The sequence below is a fragment of the Atractosteus spatula genome, chromosome 1, assembly GCF_055471065.1.
Source record: "Atractosteus spatula isolate fAtrSpa1 chromosome 1, fAtrSpa1.hap1, whole genome shotgun sequence".
Classification (NCBI taxonomy): Eukaryota; Metazoa; Chordata; class Actinopteri; order Semionotiformes; family Lepisosteidae; genus Atractosteus; species Atractosteus spatula.
In genome coordinates this window covers 64,592,838-64,614,046 of record NC_142706.1, presented here as the reverse complement: position 1 = coordinate 64,614,046, position 21,209 = coordinate 64,592,838, and the positions used below count along the sequence as shown (strand labels likewise).

The following is a 21,209-nucleotide window of genomic DNA, read 5'->3' as shown; positions in this document are numbered from 1 at the left end:
CCAAGCTTTGTCCTGTTGCCCTAACAAAAAAAATGACATGGTACAACAATGTAATAAGAAAGGCAATTTATTTAGTTCATACAAGTAGACAGTACTTCTGTTTGCAGTAATCCTGTACTTACATTAAGTACATTATGGTGCCTTTACCGATTGCAGCCTCCTGGCCAAGTTTTGAGTTTTTTTTATACTTATTGTAGCAATAGCTTGAATTAAAAAAAAAAGTATATTGCGGTAAGAGACTGGGTTAAACTACTGCTTTCCCCTTTTACCACACCAGGCTCCTGTTCTCCCCGTTTCTCTGCAGAAAGGGCTCAACTGCAGCTGTGCGCCTCAGCCGCGTCCTTCGAGTGCAGACAGGACTGCCGCAGAAGAGCAGGGCAACCACTTCCTCTGTCTTCACAAGACGGGCCAGGCAGTGGAGGGCCAAGGACCACAGCAAGCAAGCAGGGATGCCTCACGCCTGGCATTCGTCATTGGACAGCAGCCGTCGGCCTGCCATGAAGCCATTTCTCCACCAGCAGCTGTCCATACCCCTGCGCCAGTGCACTGCTCAAGCCAAGAACCCCACCTTCTTCGAACCTGGAGCTCAAGAGCCCCTCTCACAAAGACGTAACCACACGCATATCCCGCCATTCATGTATATACATGTATATAAAACAAACAAAAAAGGGCATTTAACATGGAAGAACTTGCATTTATATCATTTCCTCAACCCCACAAGGAGAACACATTTATGGAAGACGGGGGAAAGGCAGAATGGACGAGCATGAGGATTTTGTAAGAGGTGGAATGGCACAAATTTAGCAAGAAAAAAATGCTCGTCTTGACTGTTTGACAGGGCGATTGCACAACCTCTGCTCTGACACGAACTAAAGATATGAGCACTGCTTTATCCCAGAGGTCATGTGAAGATCGCTGCAGGGCACAGTAGCTTTGATACAGGGGTCACAGGACCCCCCCCCCCCGCAGTGACGCATATCAAAGGTCACATGACCTCCGATGTGTCCCAGCAGCTGGAGTAGTCGTGGTGGGAGAGCCAGACCAAAGCCCTGCGTCTGCGCTAGTGCACAGGCCTGTCCTGGGATCTGCTGCCAGGCGGGTCTCTGCACTTCTTGGCTCTCAGTTCCTCTCTGCAGCACAGTCCCACAGGCCTGTATCCTTTCGGTCAAGCTGTCTGCTTGCTTGCAAAGCCAGCAAGCAGATACAGAAACAGAACACCAGCAGTCCTCCCCTGTGATGCGCGACAGGGGATCGTATAGCTATCTGCTGCTCAAACTGCACTGTGAGAACAGTGGAGTCCACCTGCATCCACACCAGAGGGCGCTAGCAGGCCCCCAGCATGCACTGCAGCTGGGACACAGCTTGTGCTCATATGGAACTGAACACTTTCCTTGAGGTTCAAACTCCCTCGCTCCAGAGCGCCCCTTTCACGCTGCAGTCGTTTGATCAGCCTGCCCTACACCTGTATAGCAATGTTCACGTCCCCGGAAGGCGCATGGGTAACTGTTCCTTAGTGCCTTGTGAGCGAGGCAGTACAGACTCACCCCACTGCCCTCACCCAGCCCAGCCCTGCCTCCTCGCAGAAGCCCTGGTTAGAGGGCTCATTCCCACCCTGCAGGGGAACCCAAGCTCAAGTCACAGGTCACAGGTCTACTTGCAGCACAGATATGGATAAATCTGCCCCCTTCGGGAACTAGCCCCCGATTTTCACCTGCAATCGGCATCAACGCACTTCTTAGAGATTTTGGAAATTGGAAACAAAGCTCTCACCTTGGTGCACAGGCTGGACAAACTTGAAATACCCTTATCTGCCAACACTGCTATATCTTGAATCTGGCCTCCACCACTGTAGAAAACATGCACTAATCGGCACCCCCCTCCTGCCTCATTAGAATCACCCAGAACAACAGCAACCCCCCCACCTCCACCAGCCAGGAACCCGCTCCTGGTTAATGTGCATCAGCACTAGCTCGTCCACACTGCTGCTGTAGCCAGGAACTCCTTCCCCTCTCTTCAGAAATAGCAAGGCAAACCTGGCTGCAACCACAGAGCCAGAAGAAATAGATCCAGAAGCCGAGGGTTGCCTCCACCATTTTAATGCAATGTCAGGACCGCAGCAGCTCTCCCGCTCGGATAAAGCTGGCAGGAGTGTCAATACCATACGAGACCCTCCCCTCCTCACCACAGGCATGCAGGTCTCCCTGCTGCCCAGCAGAGCCCCCCCCCGTGCCTAGCTCTGCCCAGCCCAGGACCTCTGGCCCCAGCATGGCCAGACAGCTGATCTGATCTAAGCCTCCAGAACGCATCTGGGCCACCTACAGGGCCTGACGTCAATGCATCTCCCATCAGCGTCAACACTCACGCCTGAGCCCCGGCTACACCCACTTTAACACACAATCAATCAACACAGAAGAAATATTTTACCCGCCGTCAGGGTGCTGCTGTGTAAAAAAAAAGCACGGCTTTACTGAGCCCATGGATTCCCCCCCACTGACACCCCACATCATTCCCAGTCGTTCTGGCCCTGCGGGAAAGACTTCGAGAACAGACATGCGCCTTGGTGAAGACGCCAATTCACAATCACAACCCCAGACTTCTGTGTTCTTCAGGGAGAGAGCAGTAAAGTGGGGGTCCTGCGCGTCCTTGGCGATATTTCAGCTGTGTACTACAGAGCGATGGAGGGCCGAGCGGCCGGTCGGCGTTGCAGTGTGCCGAGGTGACTAGGGACCCGCGAGACTCTGCTGTGAACGACTGGGTTTATTATCAAGGCGATAAGATGCAGAAGTTCTGGGTGGGGGGGCAGGCAGGCCGCAGGTGCGCTCACAGCTACACTCTCTCCAGCACCCAGACAGTCTCCGCCGGGGGGTTCTGACCAAGACCAGACCAGCTCGGGAGAACCGGCCGCACCCAGCCAGCTCTCCCGCCTCCGCCAGCGCAGGCAACCCTGTGATCGGGAGACAGGGGGCGTCTCTGAGCCCAGGGCAGAGGCCCAGCAGGTCGTCTGGGGGGAGGACAGAAGCGGGCTGCGCAGGGCTAGGCTTGAGACACACACGCAGCACGGACTCCGGCGGAACCTGCGCACCCCTCCCCCCCGCCCCCCCCGCGCCCCTCAGTTCCCACAGCACTGGCTGCCCGCGGGCTGGCTGGGCTGCCTGAGGTCCACTCCAGCACGGCCCCCCCCACCCGGGGCCGCCCCTCCGCCACCCTGGGGGTCACTCTTTGGCAACTTCTTGGCTGAAAGAGAGAGAGGAGACGGCGGAGAAACCATGAGTAGGGGCGGTACGGGGGGGGTGTGAAACTCAATCCTCTTCTCTCGTGCCCCAGACCTCCTCACACTTTTTGGAAGTGCTGCCCACTGCTAAGGATTCAAATGGCATCTGGATGCTCTCAAAACAGCAGACCTCCACAGTGAAGCTGATTGCTTCGTATTGAGAATCGTGAAGAAAGATCCTATACCTGCATTTTCCCTCTCTGGTTTAAGTGTTGACTTGGCATGAGCTTCTCATGACCAACCATTAAGGCAGCATACAAACAACACCCCGAGACCAGGGAGCGCGCGCCCCATCACAGCCCCGGGACCCCGAGACCGGGGAGCATGCACCCCATCACAGCCCCGGGACCCCGAGACCAGGGAACGCGCGCGCCCCATCACAGCCCCGGGACCCCGAGACCAGGGACACGTGCCCCATCACAGCCCAGGGAGCGCGCCCCATCACAGCCCCCAGCCCTGACCCACACAGCAACCCACCAGCACGAGCCACAGAACTGTTCTCAGACCGCAGGAGCGGTCAGCCTGCGCACCAGGGAGCTGGGCGCAGCGCCTCACCTATGGCCAGGAAGAGGTCGTTGACATTCATGGCCGTCTTGGCAGAGGTCTCCATGAACAGGAGGCTGTTGTCATCGGCGTAGGCTTGGGCTTCCTGTCAGGAACACAGACGGACAGGGTGAGGCACAGCGGCAACACACTCCGGAAAACCGAGCTGGAGCATCGGAAATAAAACTGCACACAAAGTAATAGAGATGCAGATCTGGGGTCCCACTCTGAAAGCACATAGACAACAAACCCCACTGAGATGGATAGACATGCATAGAGCTCAGTTCTAATGCTGTGCAGCCTGACTGATCAACAATTACAGCTCTCGCAGGCAGGGAGGCCAGTGACCTGTACAGAGCTGGGGTCCCATTCAAGACTGACTGCACTGCCAGGGAATCTGGCCAACACTGGCTGTACTCATTTTCAACAACAGATACTCCGTTCACATGGGAAAACAATGTACTCTTTCTGAACAGAGCAGAGTTACAGGCTCTTTCAGCACACAGCAGGGGTTTATAGGTGTGCCCTGCTGTAAAAAAGGGGGTTCCAGATTGTCATTGTTAATAAGAATTTGTTCTCAGTTGACCTACCAGGTTAAATGAGGCTGAGACAAAGGACGTGAGACACAGAGACAGGGAGACAAGGACAAAACACAGTCATCTTCACAAGCACACCACTTCAGATGGTATCACTCGAACATTCGCAAGCGCTGGAGGTCCCGGATATACAGTACGTCAGTTTTATGGAGGAGAAAGTCGCAACATAACAGGGATGCCGTGTACTTCTCATTGACTCTGGAATTTCTGTTCTTCTGTACTTTCACAGGGACACAGCTGGGCACACAGGCGAGAGCAGGCAGGAGGGGACAGGGCCAGGGTAACAGGCGAGAGGGGCACATACAAGAACAGGCAGGAGGGGCACAGGCGAGACCAGGCGAGACCAGGCGAGACCAGGCGAGACCAGGCGAGACCAGGCGAGAGGGGACATGGCCAGGCGCACAGTGAGGACAGGCAAGAGGGGCCAGGCGCACAGGCAAGAACAGGCAGGAGGGGACAGGGCCGGGCCGGGCGAGAGGGGAACAGGCGAGAACAGGCAGGAGGGGACAAGGCCAGCCTGGGCGAGAGGGGAACAGGCGAGAACAGGCAGGAGGGGACAGGGCCGGGCCGGGCGAGAGGGGAACAGGCGAGAACAGGCAGGAGGGGACAGGGCCGGGCCAGGCGAGAGGGGAACAGGCGAGAACAGGCAGGAGGGGACAGGGCCGGGCGAGAGGGGATAGGGCCAGGTGCACAGGTGGGGACAGGCGAGAAGGGACAGGGCCCGGGTGCACGGGCGAGAGGGGACAGGGCCTGGTCGCACATGTACCTCGTACTCCACGGCCCTGCTGGCCGCCAGGTCGGCCTTGTTCCCCGCCAGAGCGATGACAATGTTGGGGCTGGCCTGCCGCTGCAGCTCCTTCACCCACGTCTTGGCCCGTCCGAACGTCTCCTGCGGCCCAAACACACCGTTAGGCCAATACGCACCAACCCCGTCCTGCAGGGGGCGCTCCTGCGCCAACCAGAGAGACAAGGCCACAAGCGGTGCAGAGCTCAACCACACACAGTGGGGCTGCCTACCGCAAACCCGTGGTTTACCAAAGGTCAGGCCGTCGCGCCTTACTGGTTATCTCACGTGATTTCTGCTACAGCTCATGCTGCCGAGCCGCGTGTTCAGGGCTCCGTACCGCGTTGGTGATGTCGTACACCACAATGGCGGCCTGCGCTCCTCTGTAGTACATGGGCGCCAGGCTGTGGTAGCGCTCCTGCCCCGCTGTGTCCCAGATCTCAAACTTCACTGTGGCGTCGTCCAGGCAGACCGACTGAGTCAGGAAAGCAGCTGGGAGAGAGAGAGGGAGGGAGGGAGAAAGAGTGGCTACAGGCTCAGTGAACACAGGCTGGCCATAGCAACTGGGCGCCACAGGCAGACCTGGCTGCCCAGAGAGGACAGGCTCAGTGACCACAGCCTGGACACAGACAGACCTGGCTGTCCAGAGAGGACAGGCTGTGCTCCCACTGCCAGCGGGGAGAAACAGAGACAGAGGTGCACTTCCTACTGCACCGTGACAGATACTCTGGGATTAGAGAAACATTCTTCCCCCAATTTACACAGCTAATCCCAGAATTCCCACACCTGCCAGAATCACAACAGGTCCCAATCCTACTGGGAGAGGGAGAACTCAGTTGAACTGGCAGCCCAGTATTAGATCTCCTATCACAGCCTGAGGAACAGTGAGCCCGTCTCCCAGTAATGCTCCATATGCTTCTATGAAAATGTGTTACAATACAGACACACAAATGTCACTAAACGTCTGTAGATTTTATGCTAATTCTATTTGTATTGCTTTGCCAACACTGATCTACTCATTGGTCAAGCCAATAGAGCACCTTGAAGAGAGACAGAGAGACGGGGGGGGGGGGGGAGGAGGAGGGATCAGGGCAAGGAAACCATTTGGGAAGAGAATGAGAATCAGAGACTCATTTCACTGGACAGGAAACGCGTGGGGGGCTCATAATTATGAGACTCTAATGAGACTTGTCTCATTAGGATAACACAGGTCTTAAGCAAATATTAACTGAAATAAGAGTTTAGTTCATGAAAATAATTAAAGCTAATTAAATCCTCAACTAATCCACACACTGACAGCACTGAGTGATTTGACTGCAGGCTGGTCAGCGGGCCAGCCAGCAGGGGGGGGAAGAGTGCTGGTCAGCGGGCAGCTCTGCGCTGGCATCACGAGCAGAGCCTCTCACCCCCGATAGTGCTCTCCTGGTACTCGTGGAACTGGCCCTTGACGAAGCGCAGCACCAGGCTGGACTTGCCCACGGCCGACTCCCCCAGCAGCACCAGCTTGAACTGGCACACCTTGCTGGGCTGTGGCTGGCCGTTCGGCCGCAAGGGGCGCCCCGCCATCGCTGGCCAGCAGGGCGCGCTGCGGAGGTCACGGGGCGGGGGCTGGATGGGGCCGCGACCGGAACGCTGGCTGGACCTCACTGCCGGGGAAACCTGGGGAGACACAGAGCACGTCCTCTCACCAAAGACACCCCCCAACAGCGCCGCGGCCTGGCGCTCCCCCAGGCACCCCCTGACCACAGCCCCCCAACAGCGCCGCGGCCTGGCCCTCCTCCAGGCACACCCTGACCACAGCCCCCCAACAGCGCCGCGGCCTGGCGCTCCCCCAGGCACACCCTGACCACAGCCCCCCAACAGCGCCGCGGCCTGGCGCTCCCCCAGGCACACCCTGACCACAGCCCCCCAACAGCGCCGCGGCCTGGCCCTCCTCCAGACAACCCCTGACCACAGCCCCCCAACAGCACCGCGGCCTGGCGCTCCCCCAGGCACACCCTGACCACAGCCCCCCCAACAGCGCCGCGGCCTGGCCCTCCTCCAGACACCCCCTGACCACAGCCCCCCAACAGCGCCGCGGCCTGGCACTCCTCCAGGCACACCCTGACCACAGCCCCCCAACAGCGCCGCGGCCTGGCGCTCCTCCAGGCACACCCTGACCACAGGCCCCCCAACAGCGCCGCGGCCTGGCCCTCCTCCAGACACACCCTGACCACAGCCCCCTGGCTGCCCATCTCTCCCCAGCAGCCACCCACCGCCTACCTGGAGAGCCCACTGGGACTCTTCTCCAGGTTGCTCACTGCTCAGGGTCTCCCCGATATTGGAGGGGATGCCCTTCAGCCCCCTCCTCCAGCACAGCCCCACCTGAGGGACACAGCAGCGACCCTGCACTGGCACCAGCGCAGAGTGGAACCGAGCCTGGAGACAGGGGTTTCTCACGAACACCACCCTGCGCTCTGTAATGAGCTCTGTTGAACGTCTCACCTGAAGAAATGGGACTCTTACAGCCCAGTCTACACCATACTGGGGTACTGGTGTGGGGATTCTGGTGCAGGCGGAAGAGCGGCACCCACTGGGCCACCGCAGCCACAGCCTGGGTTTGCACAGAGGTCTCCCGACTGACCCAGTCCATCCAGCCGTGCTGAGCTCCTGAGGCCTGATGGAGTGACCTTAACCTCGCTGCCAGCAGCGCTGCCCAGGAACACCGCTGGGCAAACAGGCATCCAGGAAACCCACACCCATCACACTCGCCTCCTCGCTCCCAACAGACGCGGATCCGGAGGATCGGAGTCTCGGCCCCGAGCAGCGCTGAGCGGAGGGTCACGCTGGGACGCCCGCCCGGTTCGAGTTCATCCCAGAAAAGCCGCGGCTGAATTGCGGAGGCTGGTGGTACCGAGCAGCGGTCAGCAACCCACAGCGCGAAACACGCGGGGAAAACGGACACGAGACTCCGACTGCTAAGCGGTTTGAGCCAGTTCCGGATTTCACCTTCGTCGGCTTCGGCCGACACTTGGCATCGCGGGATCTTACGGTTTCTCAGCTGGGGTACAGCAGAGCACACCCGAGAAGCGAGTTTTATTTAGACGCCCCCACTTTTTAATTTCTTCCGCTTCATCAACACGCCGCACAAACCCTGGAGTGGGCCGGCTCGGCCTCCAGTTTCCCCGACAGCTCTGAGCCTCTCCGGCTCCGGCACAGGACACGGGACTCGAGCGCCGCTCGCCGAGCCGTACAATGAAGACCAACCCCTTCATTTTCTGTCCCTGGAGCGGAAGACCCATTAACCTCATAGCACACTTAGCCTGAAACCTGCCTCCGATGCCCTGCTGTCCGGAACTCGCCCCGCAGCCTGGCTGGACACAGAGGACAGCCTGTGGACGTGTGCCGGGTGACACGGCCGCCGCCGCCGCTGCCAGAAACCCTCCCCGGAAACAAACGGCTTTATTTACAGCACCGCTGCTTCACTCGGCACCGCGGGCGGGCTAATAACGGCCCGAGCAGGACCGCCGGTCCTCAGCTCAGGCTAACCGGGCAGTCCTTTCCGGAAGAGGCTCTCCGGCTCACGGCCAAGTGCAAACCCGGCTGAGCGGCCAGTGGAGGAGAGGAGAGGATTCAAAACACCGTGAACATCTTACACACACCCCCAGAGAGAAAAACGAGTTTCACACCGTCCTCCGAGAGGCTAAACCGAAAGGCGCTTTAAGGTGGGCTGGGAGCAGGAAAGAGCCGAGCCCAGCAGCTGAGACACAAAGCCCGCAGACACTCGGCTGCTACTTTGTAGCCACGCCGGCTTCAGCGAGCCGAGCCCAGAGCCACTTCTCCCGGCGCAGCGCCGGGCTGCGAGCAGGCAGGGACCGTCACAGACGGCGGGGAGAGTCGACAGGCGCCCGGCCCAAGAGCATCACCAGCTACGGAGAGGAAAGAGGGAAGGAGGGAGGTGGTATGTGGAGGGGGGGGGGGGGGGAGAGAGATTTCTGACGGTTGACAATCAATATGATTGTTTCCCACCCCCACCCACCTCTGCTGTCTCCCTGCAAGACCCACCCAGCCGCCAGCCCCGTAGCGCAAAAAACACAAAGATCATCCGGCATCAAACAGTTAGGTAGCCGTAGACGGGAACACGACAGGCAGCGCCAGACCCAACACCTGAGGCCGGCCGAGCCCCCTTCTTTCTCCGTTAATTCCTACCTGTCGCTCCGTCACTCCCTCTCTCTCTCGATACCCCGTTGCTTCGCTCTCGGACCTGCGGAGTGTCGCTCGACTCAACCGAACCTTCTTCGGGGTTGATGGACAGGCGCTCTCAGCAATGGGGCGGCGCTGTGGGTGGAGCTACAGGCTTCCGCGGCGGGTCCGGCACCCGAGGCTTGAAGCTCATTGGTTGAGGGTGGTCAACGCCCACACGGAAAGGGGGTGTGGCTTGGACCTGTGGGTCGTGCAATCCAGTCAAACTTTCAGATGGTGGATGCTTTCGAATTGTTGTGCGTGGGAATGAGGCAGGGCGTAGCTTTATTTCGGTTGCTGGCCCGTCCTGCCATGTGAAAATGTTAAGTAATTTACATTTACACGCACAACGCAGTCCTGCAAACGAACCTCCCGAAGAAGGGAGGTCATTTAGCCAACAAACACATCACAAACGTTATGAATACTGAGCTGGAGCAGGCGATGCCGACAATTCAGGAAGTAATGAGACCCCCCTCCTGTGCAAAAGCACTTTGTAACATAAATAAGGTTACAAGTGAAAGGAGGCCGCTGTGTTGCGAACAGCTAATTGATCGGTGATCTCACCCATGTGCCTCATGTTCATTTTAAAAGCACTTCCCTGCAGTTTAAACTTGTTTTTTTCTCCAGTAATAACAGCAGCAGTAAATCACAGTGGCTACAGGGGCACTCTTAATGATACACAGACCCAATTGTCCTTATTTTTCACACTTATTTCCGTTGAAGTCCTTTGAATAATCATTGCTATAAGGTACCTTACAATAACATAAAACACTGTACTCAGTGAACCACTGGGATGACCATGCTGGTAAATGGGTTAATGTGAATATTTGTTTATGCATATTAAAGAGAGTCAAGTCTTTCCAGCTGATGTCTTCTGCAATATCAGGAGGGATGTTTCCTCTGTGGTTTGATGTAGTCCACAGAGGGGCACAACAGTCCTGGGGGGGATGGACTGGTTTTCCTTCTGCCCGAGTCCTTAATTACCTGATTGAGCTCATGCCTTGCTGAACTGGACAAGCCGCAGCCCCTCCTTGTTCTAGAGAAGATGGAGATCTTGAAGACTCGTAAACCTGCTGGCCAGCGCCCCCCTGAGGACCCCACTAGTAGCCCTGCCAGTGGGCGTAGGCCTCCATGAACGAGCCCAGGTGGGGTGGTCTCTCCCTTGAAATCCATCCTGAGCTCCAGCTCGGTCAGGCCCAGGTATCTGCTCTCTGCTGGGCACCTGCAGCGGTACGACCAGCAGCCTGGTCCCCCTGCCTGCTTATTTAACTGTGCCCCCAGCCTTACCTTACCTATAAAATTCATAAAGTAATGTACTGTGTCTTGGAGAGTAAAACAAAAAGGGCTGCATGTGATAAAGTTCAGTTAAAGGTTCGGTCTGAGCAGCCGAGCCCGGCTGGTGATGGAGACACTGGGATAACTAGGAAGATAAGGAAAATAAGATAAGATCACTTTATTGGCCATATACAATTTCTTGTATTAGGAATTTGTCTTTTCGCGTACCCCAACTTGCTCTCCAGGAGACACACAGACAGGGAGAGAAGCTTGGGGTCAGAGTGCAGGGTCAGCCATTTATACGGTGCTCCTGGAGCAGTTGGGGTTAAGGGCCTCGCTCAGGGGCCCAACAGAGTAGGATTCCTCTGCCAGCCATGGGATTTGAACCAGCAACCTTCCAGCCACAGGCGCAGATCCTTAGCCAGAGAACCACCACACTGCCCCCTAGAAGAAACTCTGCTGAACTGTTAAAAGCAAACTACTGGCTTTTAGAGAACTGTGGGCATTGAGCAAGTTCCCACTTCTCAGTGGATGAACTGATCGCCATACACAAGTCCAGCCTTTCATATTTATAATATTTCTCCACACACAACGCGTATAGAGATTATATCTCTTTATGCAATTTAACACCAATCCTGGTTCATTGCCTTATATTGGTGCACAGCCTATGAGCCAGTTAATACAGCTTGGCAGAGCAGGTATCTGAGCAGCGCAGCCCAAGGGGTGCAGATCTCCTAGAGTCCCAAGAGCTGGGGTGCACAGCCCTGTTCCTGATGGGGCACAGCAGCTGTAGGTTCTCACCCTGCCCCACTTCTAAACACCTGGAACTGGGCACCCTCCTACAAGAGCACCCCAATGTGAACCAGGGCACATGATGCTCATCTCACACCCTCACCTGTGCACATCCAGCAACACAGACACGACAGTGTGAGAACAAGGCAGTCTTTATCAATCACCCACACGAACCCTCCTTCCTACAACCAGTTAAAACTGACCCTCTCACGCAGCGTCTTAACACAACAGAGAACTTGCAGAAAAATCGTTTTTCCAAAACAGAAAACACAACCTCGACAGCGGCAGAGAAAATAGCCTGTACCTCCCCCTTTGTAAAACCAAAACCCTAAATAAAACATACTGGGATTCGAGTCAAGTAAGTCAAGTAAGAACTGAATTTAATCATTAAAAATAAACAAAAAAGGGAATTATCACTCCCCCCCACCCCCAGCAACGCACCTGTAACTCAAACCGATCACAGACTGGGACGTGGGACGCTGGGGAGGACAAGACGCCTGGCGGTGCCCTCTCGTCCTCCAGGCCAAGGGTCACGAGAACGATTTCCTTGCGAGAGCTCTGGGGTGGGATCGCCCCATCTGCAGAGCGCCCCCTTGTGATCAGACCCCACCACCACGGCTCAATTAAGTTGTCAACTGGGCCATGACCTGCGTCCAGCCTCCCTGCCGCCCTGAGTGGCAGGAGATCCTGGCTGCCGCACGAGAGGAGGGACAAGGAACTCCAACACGGCACTAGGGCATGCTGGGACAGGATCGCTGCGCTGTGCTAGGGACAGCACTGCCAGGCCACCCCCGGGTCCTGGGACAGGGGCTCTGTGTCGCCTCGGTCACTGGACAAACACGGCCGCCCCTTGAAAACTACTGCAGCCAACCGGCCCGAGCGCACAGCGCAGCAGCTGGGAGTCCAGCAGAGAAACCCTGCCATGCCAGGCCCTGCAGGCTCATCGACACACGGCGAGGGAGGAGAGCCGACTGCGTCTGAACGGGAGGGAGAGAGGGAGGGAGGGCTGCTTACCGAGCAAGCAGGGCAAGTACCTCATGAGAACACGTGGCCGCCGCCCTTCAGAAGCAGATCACAGTGCCTCCAGATCCAATGAAGCAAAGCTCAGGGTGCAGGTGAGCTGGCAACTCATGGGTTAGCGCCCCCGAAACTGCAGCCAGCAGCCAGGCACCCTCCCAGCATTTACCGATCAGACCAGGAGAGCAACCGGCTGGTCTGGGGCGGGGCACCGGCCGAACACGACTTTCTACTCAAACACCAGATCTTGGTTGATTTTCTTCACAGCGGCTGCCTGAACTGAACCAGCCCACAGAAAGGAGAACAGAGGACAGGTTCCCGGCTCCAACAACATCACGAGGCCGCGATTAAACAGAGAGGCGAAAGCAACCCTAAGCACCAGTGAAGAGCTCAGCTTTCTCAACAGTCAGACAACAAGAGGAGGTTTATGGCCATTCAATTACAAAACCGCGCACCCAGGCACCGCTCGGGTCTTTCAAGCAAACAGAGATGAGTCCCGTCTGAAGCCAACAGGGCGTCCTGTCCCGGGGTGTCCTTCCGAATTCGCCTGCCCCGCGGCCGCGCGGCTGTCAGGGGCGCAGCTGCGGCAGGGGCATGGTGACGTCCCGGAAGAAGCGGTGGAGCAGCGCGTTCTTGGCCGAGATCCTCTTGTTGGGGTCGTAGTGCAGCATTTGCTTGGAAAAACACAAACACAAGGAGAGAAATGAGGCAGGGCACGTTAACAGGAGAGCAGGTGAGATTGATTTATTTCTGGGAGGGGCGTGTCCTTCGCTCACCACACTGCGGGCGCCCAGGTCTGCGGGACTGAGTACCCACTGGTGTCTCACAATCACCTCCTTGGTCTTTCTGACCAGCGCCCACCCGATGGCATTAGAACATAGTACATTTAAGACCTCAGCATTCGCCCCCCTCCCACCCGAGGACAAGTGAGCTCTGGGGAGTCTTGAAGAATAATTATTCCCGCAGTCTGAAGGACCAGCATGCACGGGGGACATCACCCCTGGCAGTCTGAAGGACCAGCATGCACAGGGGCTGCTCACTTGACATCACCCCCGGCAGTCTGAAGGACCAGCATGAACAGGGGCTGCTCACTTGACATCACCCCTGGCAGTCTGGAGGACCAGCATGCACAGGGGCTGCCAACTTGACATCACCCCGACAGACTGAAAGACCATCATGCATAGGGGCTGCTCACTTGACATCACCCCAGCAGCCTGAAGGACCAGCACGCACAGTCCCCGAGATGCAGTCGCCCAGACACCGAGCCTGCACTGCAGAACGAGGACTTACTGCCAGAAGGTCTCTGCCATCTTCGTCCAGAGGTGGCACAACCTTGGACAGGTCCTGGCGTGCCCACCTCGGGAAGGACGGCTTGTAGTCGGGCATGGAGGTGACCCCCGGCCACACCGTCTCGTCCGGCGTTCCCAGAGTGCGGAATATCCGGAAGAGCTGGTCGATTTCCGAGTCTCCGGGAAACAGCGCCCGTCTGGTGATCTAGGGAGGAAGGAGAGTTATTACAGCCAGTAGCCCGAGGCTGTGAAAGTCTGCCGAAACTACGAGCAGAATTACTGAAGGGCTCCCCAACCCTGGTCCCGGGGAGCCCCAATCCAAGCAGGTCTCATAAACGGCTGATAAAACACCGATTTCTAAAGCCTCAGAGCCAATCCCCTGATTACTGAAGGTGGCTCCTCACATGAAGCCATCTAGAAATCTGGAACAAAATACAAAAACATTTCAGCCCTCGAGGATCAAAATTTCTATAACTGAGTAAATCTGAGAACTTGCAAGCACTTTAAGTCTTTAGAAATCGTTGGCTTAGGGTAGCCCGTGACCCCGCCCTTTAACCGTTTTCTGAAGATAACGCATCTTAAGGACATTTAAGAAAGGAGTGGCTGGGCAGTTTGTTCCAGACACTCACTACTCTTTGTTCAAAGAAAGTGCTCCGTGAGTCCTACATGCCTTCCCTCTAAATGGCCACTTTCAGACCTGGGGTCTTACTTCACTGCTGCTCCTGAAGTCGTCCACTGGGTGGACTCGTTCAGAGCCTCTTGGGATCGTGAAGATTCCTGAAGCCCCCTTGTGCTGCTGGATGTACCATCAGCCTGTCACCTGGCCGCTCCCGGGAATCTGGGAGGGGGACACAGTGCCATCTCTCCAACAGAAAGCGTGCGGCCCCGAGATCTTACCATTTCTGCAAAGATGCAGCCGAGACTCCAGATGTCGACGGCTGTGGAGTAGAATTTGCAGCCCAGAAGGATCTCTGGAGCTCGGTACCACAGGGTCACCACCTGAGACAGAGGAGACAAGGCCTGAAACTCCTAGCTGGCCCTTCTCCTCAGGGATCTCAGGAGCGAACTGTCTCACAGACAAGACTGCTCCCAGGATTAATTAGTCGTGCTTCTGAGGACTCATAAAAGTTACAAACCAGAGAAGGCCATTCGGCCCATCTAGCGCGTCGAGGAGTTACTAACTGAAATCATCCAGCCATTGAAAACCGTCAGGGTATCAGCTTCAACATCATGGCTGGGCAACCTGTTCCACACATCCACCACTCTCTGGGTAAGGAAGTGCCTACTGTTCTTGCACTGCCTTGTAGTTTACACTTGTGTCCCCTAGTTCATGTTTTCAATTCTAAAAGAGTCCATTAGGTCATGTTTGGCAGGGCCTTAAAAACTCCCAGTGCATTCCTCAAAAAGAGTAGGGGTGTTACCCCTGTGTGCTGGCCGATTTCCCCCTGGACTTTATCAATCATGGCCTCCTAATAATCCCCATCTCTGAACTGGCTTCATCACTCTGTTCTCCTCCCCACCGAGAGCTGGTGTGTGGTGAGAGTACTGGTTCACTCTGACTGCTGTCGCATCATCCAGGTGGTGGAGGGGAGTCCCCATTACATGTTAAGCACTTGAGTGAAATGCGCTGTATAAGTGTGTTATTATTATTATTATTATAAGCTCTAGCTGCTCCACAGAGAAACACGGCTGAGCAGCTGTGCTGACCCTATTGTCCCTCCATATAAAGACGTTTTGCTTTCAGCCCTAAATGCTCCCTCTAAACACACTGTTTTCCCTCTTTCCAAGACTTCCCCAGGCATGCAGACACAGTGTCCAGGATATCAAGGACAGGTGGAAACTCAGGAGCGATGCACAGTGGCTCTTTCCCAGCGCCCTGGCAAGCCGGTGTGGGGCTGCTGTAGCCCACCGACGCCACCTACAACGTGACTGAACTGTGCCTACATGGGCCCCCCAACCCTCACCTCATGGGTGTAGGTTCGCACGGGCACCCCAAAAGCACGTGCCAGCCCGAAGTCCGCCAGCTTGATCTCCCCCTGGGCGTTGATGAGCAGGTTCTGCGGCTTGAGGTCGCGGTGCAGGACGCGGTGAGAGTGACAGAACGCCAGGCCCTGCAGCAGCTGGAACAGGTAGCTCTGAGCACAAGATGGGGGGGTTTCATTAGTGCGTCTCAATTAACGGGCACTAGGGAGCTGGAAATTTAAGTGCATGTACAAGTACATAAGACATACTGTGAGTGCAAAAAATAATTGAATGAAATGACAAAGCTTGAAGTGCATATAAAAAAACAGTAAGAACTAAAACAATAGAAGAATATACATTATCCTTATTAATTTTAGGTACAAGTGTACCCATTTCTGCTGTTAGGCAGGCTGCTGAAGCAGTCTGTGTGAAGAACTGTGCCCTCCTTGGATTTGAACCTGCAACCCTACGGCATGTCCTACTGTGGACACAGAGCAGCTGTGTGAATTTGCTGCTGGTATGTGCTCAGTGCTTCCAGTGAACAAGTTACTGTCCTGGGAGCTGAGCTCACTGCAGATGTAGGTGTCAAAGGGGAGCTGCAACGCTATTTTCAAACTCCGGGGTTAGAAAGAATCAGCACTGATGAGGGCATTTCAAACCGCAAGAAAAGTAAAACGTACACAGTAACTTCTAAAACCTCCAATTTACATCACAAAATACAGTATATTAACTTTCCAAGTATGCACAGCACCATGTTGTACGATTCAGAACAAGGCACCAAACTTCCAGTGAGGTGAGGCGGCCCTGTGACATTGTCAACAAGCAGGCTTGTGAATAAATCTCTTAATCCATTAGAAATATTGCTCTTGATGTCAAGACAGTATTGCAGACAAATACTACTTACTTGTTAACTAACTTGTTCATGTTGGAACATTTCCGAGGTGAAATATCCACTGTACAACCTGTATTTATTTGGTTGCACACCACATTACATTAGTCATCACGGTGACTAGTGAGCAGGAAGGGCCACTTCACGCCACAATTCATGTGAATTTCGAATGCGAGTTTGCGACAACATGGCGACTTATAGTACTTTCACAAAGTTCACGATTTTGTGCTTGATTCTAAATTTGTACATTTTTTTCTGTAACGTCAAGGAATTTTAATTTGGTTCCCCTTTAAGAGCATGACTCGAGTTCCAGCTCAGGCAGAGAGACAGAGTCTCAGGATGAGCCGGGACATGGCGGCGGCAGTGAGCGTCGGTCAGCTCAGCCCCGTGCCTGGTGGGGCTCGTTGGGGATACAGCACTGTCGGGGGGTGTCTGCCCTGGACTGCCCCCAGGAGGAGGAAGGAGCGCCTATCCCAGAAGAGGGGTCAGGTCCGTCTCTCGCCAGCACGGCCGCACTCCTGACACTTGCCGTACCTTGACCAGCGGCAGGGCGATGCCCGTGACCGGCGTGGAGTCCATGAACTTCTTGAGGTCCTGGTGCAGGAACTCGAACACCAGGTAGAGCTTGTTCTCCGTGTGGATGACATCGCGCAGCCTGCAGGGGAGAGCAGTCACATCAGCACGGACAGCGGTCCTGCTGCCGGGCCCGCGGGCCCAATCGGGTCGCACACGAGGCAGACAGAGAAAGGGAGAGGCACACGGGGACAGAGGCCTGGGCAGATACGGGACAGACGAAACTGCACACTGATTACTACAGACACACGCTGCGCACTGCCTTGCGCACACACTGCACGCACACTGGGCAGAAAGCAACACACACTGGGGGCACCACACGCACACAGGGCACACACTGCACGCACACTGAAGGCACTGCATGCACACTGGGCACAAAGCAACACACACTGGGTGCACCACACGCACACTGAAGGCACCGCACGCACACCGGGCACACCGCACGCACACTGAAGGCACCGCACGCACACCGGGCACACCGCACGCCCACTGAAGGCACCGCACACACACCGGGCACACTGCACGCCCACTGAAGGCACCGCACACACACCGGGCACACTGCACGCACACCGGGCACACCGCACGCACACTGAAGGCACCGCACGCACACTGAAGGCACCGCACGCACACCGGGCACACCGCACGCCCACTGAAGGCACCGCACACACACCGGGCACACCGCACGCACACCAGGCACACCGGCGCACACTGAAGGCACCGCACGCACACTGAAGGCACCGCACGCACACTGGGCACACTGCCTGGGGACTCAGCAGAGCAGGGAGAGGGATTGGGGAGTCTATTTACTTTCGTCAACGTGCTCATTCAAGACGGTGAACAGGAGATGCTTCTTTACACAAAGAGCTGTGGGTGTCTGGAGCAGGCATCGCAGCCGCACGTCTGACATTTATCATTCATTTTACTAGTAAACCAGACAAGCAAGGCAGGCATGTAGGCCAAACGGCCTCCTATTATTCGCGAACTCTCTTACAACTGCTGACAGCTGTACACACAACACCAACAACAAGCAATAACACCAACAACCTGCCCCCCTGCTCCCGGAACCCCTCACTTCCACACCCCCTGTAAGCGCCCGGACTCACTTGACAATGTTGGGGTGATTGAGCTCCTTCAGGAGGGAGATCTCTCGGATGGCAGTGCTGGGGACTCCCTCTGTCTCCCTGAAACACACCGACATCACACTCAGTAACGACCAACAGGACCCCCCAACACACCCCGGCTCCACAGAGCAACAACAGCTGACGGACAGCCAGAAAGGACGGGGCTCAACCCTGGCGGCCTCAGCCTGGCCTGGCTCAGCACCCTCTACATCAGTAGGGGCTTTCTGGGTCAAATATGAGAACATACTTTTCCCCCCCCCCCCAAAAACACTTCGTTAACTCGGGACTAAAGTAAACTCGTATAAAACAACAAGTAAAAAAAAAAGAACACACCACGTCTGCATGGTTTAAATAAAGGCTGAAGATTAAAGCAAAGACAGTAGCCGGTTCGTAGACACACAGCACAGCGGACACATCGCAGCCCCAGAAAACTATACACAACAGAAAGGGACGAAAATCACCGCATGCCCAAGTCTTGAAGTTCACTCGCTCCGAGCGGCTCAGTGTCCGGTGAGCCTACAGGGTTTATAAGGCGCTTTCGTGACGTGGACGAGCCGCCGAGCAGCAGAGCGCTGCGTCTCAACCCCGACACGGAGGACCCGGACCCAGACCCGGACCCGGGCCGGGCCGGACAGTTGGGTGGGAGAGGAGAGGGGCTCCGCGTCGGGCGGCCGCGCGCTCGCTCGCCCGCCCGCCCGGCCGCACGCGCGGCGCGCAGACGCCGTAAGGAGACACGCGCGCGCATCAGCAACAGGCTGGGCTCGACTCACGTATCCAGCCGGATCTTCTTCAGCGCCACCGTCTCGCCTGTCAGCTTGTTCTTGGCCTTGTAGACCACCCCGTAGGTCCCCTCGCCGATCTTCTCCACTTTCTGAAACGACTCCATGGTTCCTCCCCGCTCTGTGCCTCCACCCCCCCCCCAGCCCCCAAAAAATTCCCTTTTGTTGGCCCGAGTGTCTCTGCCGCCGCTGCCGCCGCCGTCTGACCAAAAGACCGACACTCGCTCGACAAAGAACTTCTACGAGCACTTGTCGGGGGTTTGTGGCTGGAGACGGTCCGCCCGGTGCCGATGGGGGAACACGAGAGGGGCCCCAAAACCAAAAAGACCCTCCAGCATTGACCTGTAACCCTCTCCCCCACAGCCCAGAAAACGGAAAGTAACTGAAAACCGCCAATTCCCGCGTTGAGGACGCCCCGCCCTCAGCTCCAAACCCCGGCGTAAGACCCCGCCCCTTTGTTATTTCGGCGTTCAATTGGGAAAAAGCTACCAAACCACGCCCACTTGGGACCGAGTCACGCCCATTGTTGACGTAACCCCGCCCCTCAGTCCGGACTTCCCCGCCCTCCACCACACAGAGGGACAAAGCGAGGCCTGTCGCTCCGGAAGAAGTGCGGAGCTGCATATCAATTTAAAGGCAGCAGTAGGCACCCGTAGCAACCCGCCTCAATTCAAATTTCACTTTCCCGAAGTGCAGTTGCCGTGCTCCACCACACCGAAAATCTTGTTCGAAAATTTCAGCTCGCAGTCTGTCTGTGACAGCACACGCTGCAATCCTCTATTACACTACACAAGCTGTTGAAAAGTGTTCTGATTTGTTATATTTTTATAGGGGGATTATCAAAGTATTATGTATAGTAGTATTTGCTCTTGATTTGTTTCAGGGATGAAGGTGAGAATTAAGATGGACACAAATGTGGTATGCAAAAACCATAATTGCATCTTTGAAACATAATTTAGGAATCTCAAATATTTTGAAAGAAAAAGACCAAACACTGCCTCTCCACCCTTCAGCTCCAAACACTAGCCCACACTGCAACCCTCACTCCCAGTGCCTCAGCTCTAACCACTAGCCCACACTGCCTCCCTCTCTCTCTCCCAGTGTCTCAGCTCTAACCACTAGCCCATACTGCCTCCCTCTCTCCCAGTGTCTCAGCTCTAACCACTAGCCCACACTGCCTCCCTCTCTCCCAGTGTCTCAGCTCTAACCACTAGCCCACACTGCAACCCTCTCTCCCTCCCAGTGCCTCAGCTCTAACCACTAGCCCACACTGCAACCCTCTCTCCCTCCCAGTGCCTCAGCTCTAACCACTAGCCCACACTGCAACCCTCTCTCCCTCCCAGTGCCTCAGCTCTAACCACTAGCCCACACTGCCTCTCTCTCTCTCTCTCCAGTCTCCACCTCCACACCAGTCACACTTTGCCGTTTCTGAGCAGATGTGTGACTGTCATGCAGATGTGATCCCATGAGCACATGTGCAGCATCAGACAGATATCATAGTCCGTGCCCCCCCACCGCCCCCTGTCTTGGAGGGACACTGCTCCAGGTCTTCCCAGTGGACTCTGAACACGCAGCTTTGATGCTGAATCCTTGGGTGCAAAATCCCATCGCAGTCGGAGTCACAAGAGCTCCCATAATCCTGATTAACTCCACATTCCACACGCGATTGTGTGCTTCCCCTCATGTGGAGCTTTTCCGTCTGCAAGGATACTCTTCTCAGGGACAGGGACAGGGACAGATCACTATAACTCTTCACACTCACACTGCTGCCTGCGCAGCTACCATAGAGCAGAGATAATATGAGTCAACACGCTTTTACAGTATAGATCCACAGTGTTATGAAAGTGTTATTAAACCTTAGCCATATTGGGATGTATAATTATGAACCTTTTGTTCTTGTAACTTTTTTACACGTAAGATGTAAGGTCCAGCAAAATCCATGTGTCATTTAATTATAGATTCATTTGATAATATTGTTACGACTTAAGAGGCCATAAAATTAAAAACCAACAGGTTTACGTAACTATAAGGGGGGCACAGAGAGTGTTTTTAGTTTGAATTTGTAAATACAGGTTTAGGTTCCTTATTTCTTTCTAT

General features: G+C 55.7%; 2 protein-coding genes across 4 annotated transcripts; both read right to left on the bottom strand.

Annotated features, from left to right (window-relative positions):
* Nucleotides 1-51: 51 nt before the first annotated feature.
* Nucleotides 52-9,470, bottom strand: LOC148841568 (ras-related protein Rab-5B-like). Of its 2 annotated transcripts, XM_088916588.1 has the most exons (6): nt 9,383-9,470; nt 6,601-6,853; nt 5,535-5,686; nt 5,177-5,299; nt 3,827-3,920; nt 52-3,234 (listed from the first exon to the last, which is right to left on the bottom strand). In XM_088916588.1, the coding sequence occupies exons 2-6, from the start codon at nt 6,758-6,760 to the stop codon at nt 3,110-3,112; spliced, it is 654 nt and encodes a 217-aa protein (XP_088772714.1). In that variant the 5' UTR covers nt 6,761-6,853; nt 9,383-9,470; the 3' UTR covers nt 52-3,109. The 2 variants fall into 2 exon arrangements, with proteins under 2 accessions (XP_088772714.1, XP_088772722.1); XM_088916596.1 differs by lacking the exon at nt 5,177-5,299.
* Nucleotides 9,471-11,845: 2,375 nt separating this feature from the next.
* Nucleotides 11,846-19,535, bottom strand: cdk2 (cyclin dependent kinase 2). Of its 2 annotated transcripts, none has more exons than XM_088918236.1 (7): nt 19,104-19,535; nt 18,316-18,393; nt 17,174-17,294; nt 15,753-15,923; nt 14,686-14,787; nt 13,790-13,993; nt 11,846-13,173 (listed from the first exon to the last, which is right to left on the bottom strand). In XM_088918236.1, exons 1-7 carry the CDS (start codon nt 19,217-19,219, stop codon nt 13,069-13,071), a joined length of 897 nt encoding a protein of 298 aa, XP_088774362.1. In that variant the 5' UTR covers nt 19,220-19,535; the 3' UTR covers nt 11,846-13,068. The 2 variants fall into 2 exon arrangements, with proteins under 2 accessions (XP_088774362.1, XP_088774370.1); XM_088918244.1 differs by lacking the exon at nt 19,104-19,535 and adding an exon at nt 18,667-19,042.
* Between the last annotated feature and the right edge of the window lie 1,674 nt (nt 19,536-21,209).

Bases quoted from the DNA above. Each gene is read 5' to 3' on its own strand.
- LOC148841568 (XM_088916588.1), bottom strand. From the start codon at position 6,760: ATGGCGGGGCGCCCCTTGCGGCCGAACGGCCAGCCACAGCCCAGCAAG. The intron at 3,921-5,176 runs GTACATGTGCGA...TGTTCCTGACAG, and splicing joins GCAGGGCCGTGGAGTACGAG to GAAGCCCAAGCCTACGCCGA. The intron at 3,235-3,826 runs GTGAGGCGCTGC...TCTCTCTTTCAG, and splicing joins CGACCTCTTCCTGGCCATAG to CCAAGAAGTTGCCAAAGAGT.
- cdk2 (XM_088918236.1), bottom strand. From the start codon at position 19,219: ATGGAGTCGTTTCAGAAAGTGGAGAAGATCGGCGAGGGGACCTACGGG. The intron at 15,924-17,173 runs GTACGGCAAGTG...TCTTGTGCTCAG, and splicing joins TCGCCCTGCCGCTGGTCAAG to AGCTACCTGTTCCAGCTGCT. The intron at 13,994-14,685 runs GTAAGATCTCGG...CTTCCTCCCTAG, and splicing joins GCTGCATCTTTGCAGAAATG to ATCACCAGACGGGCGCTGTT.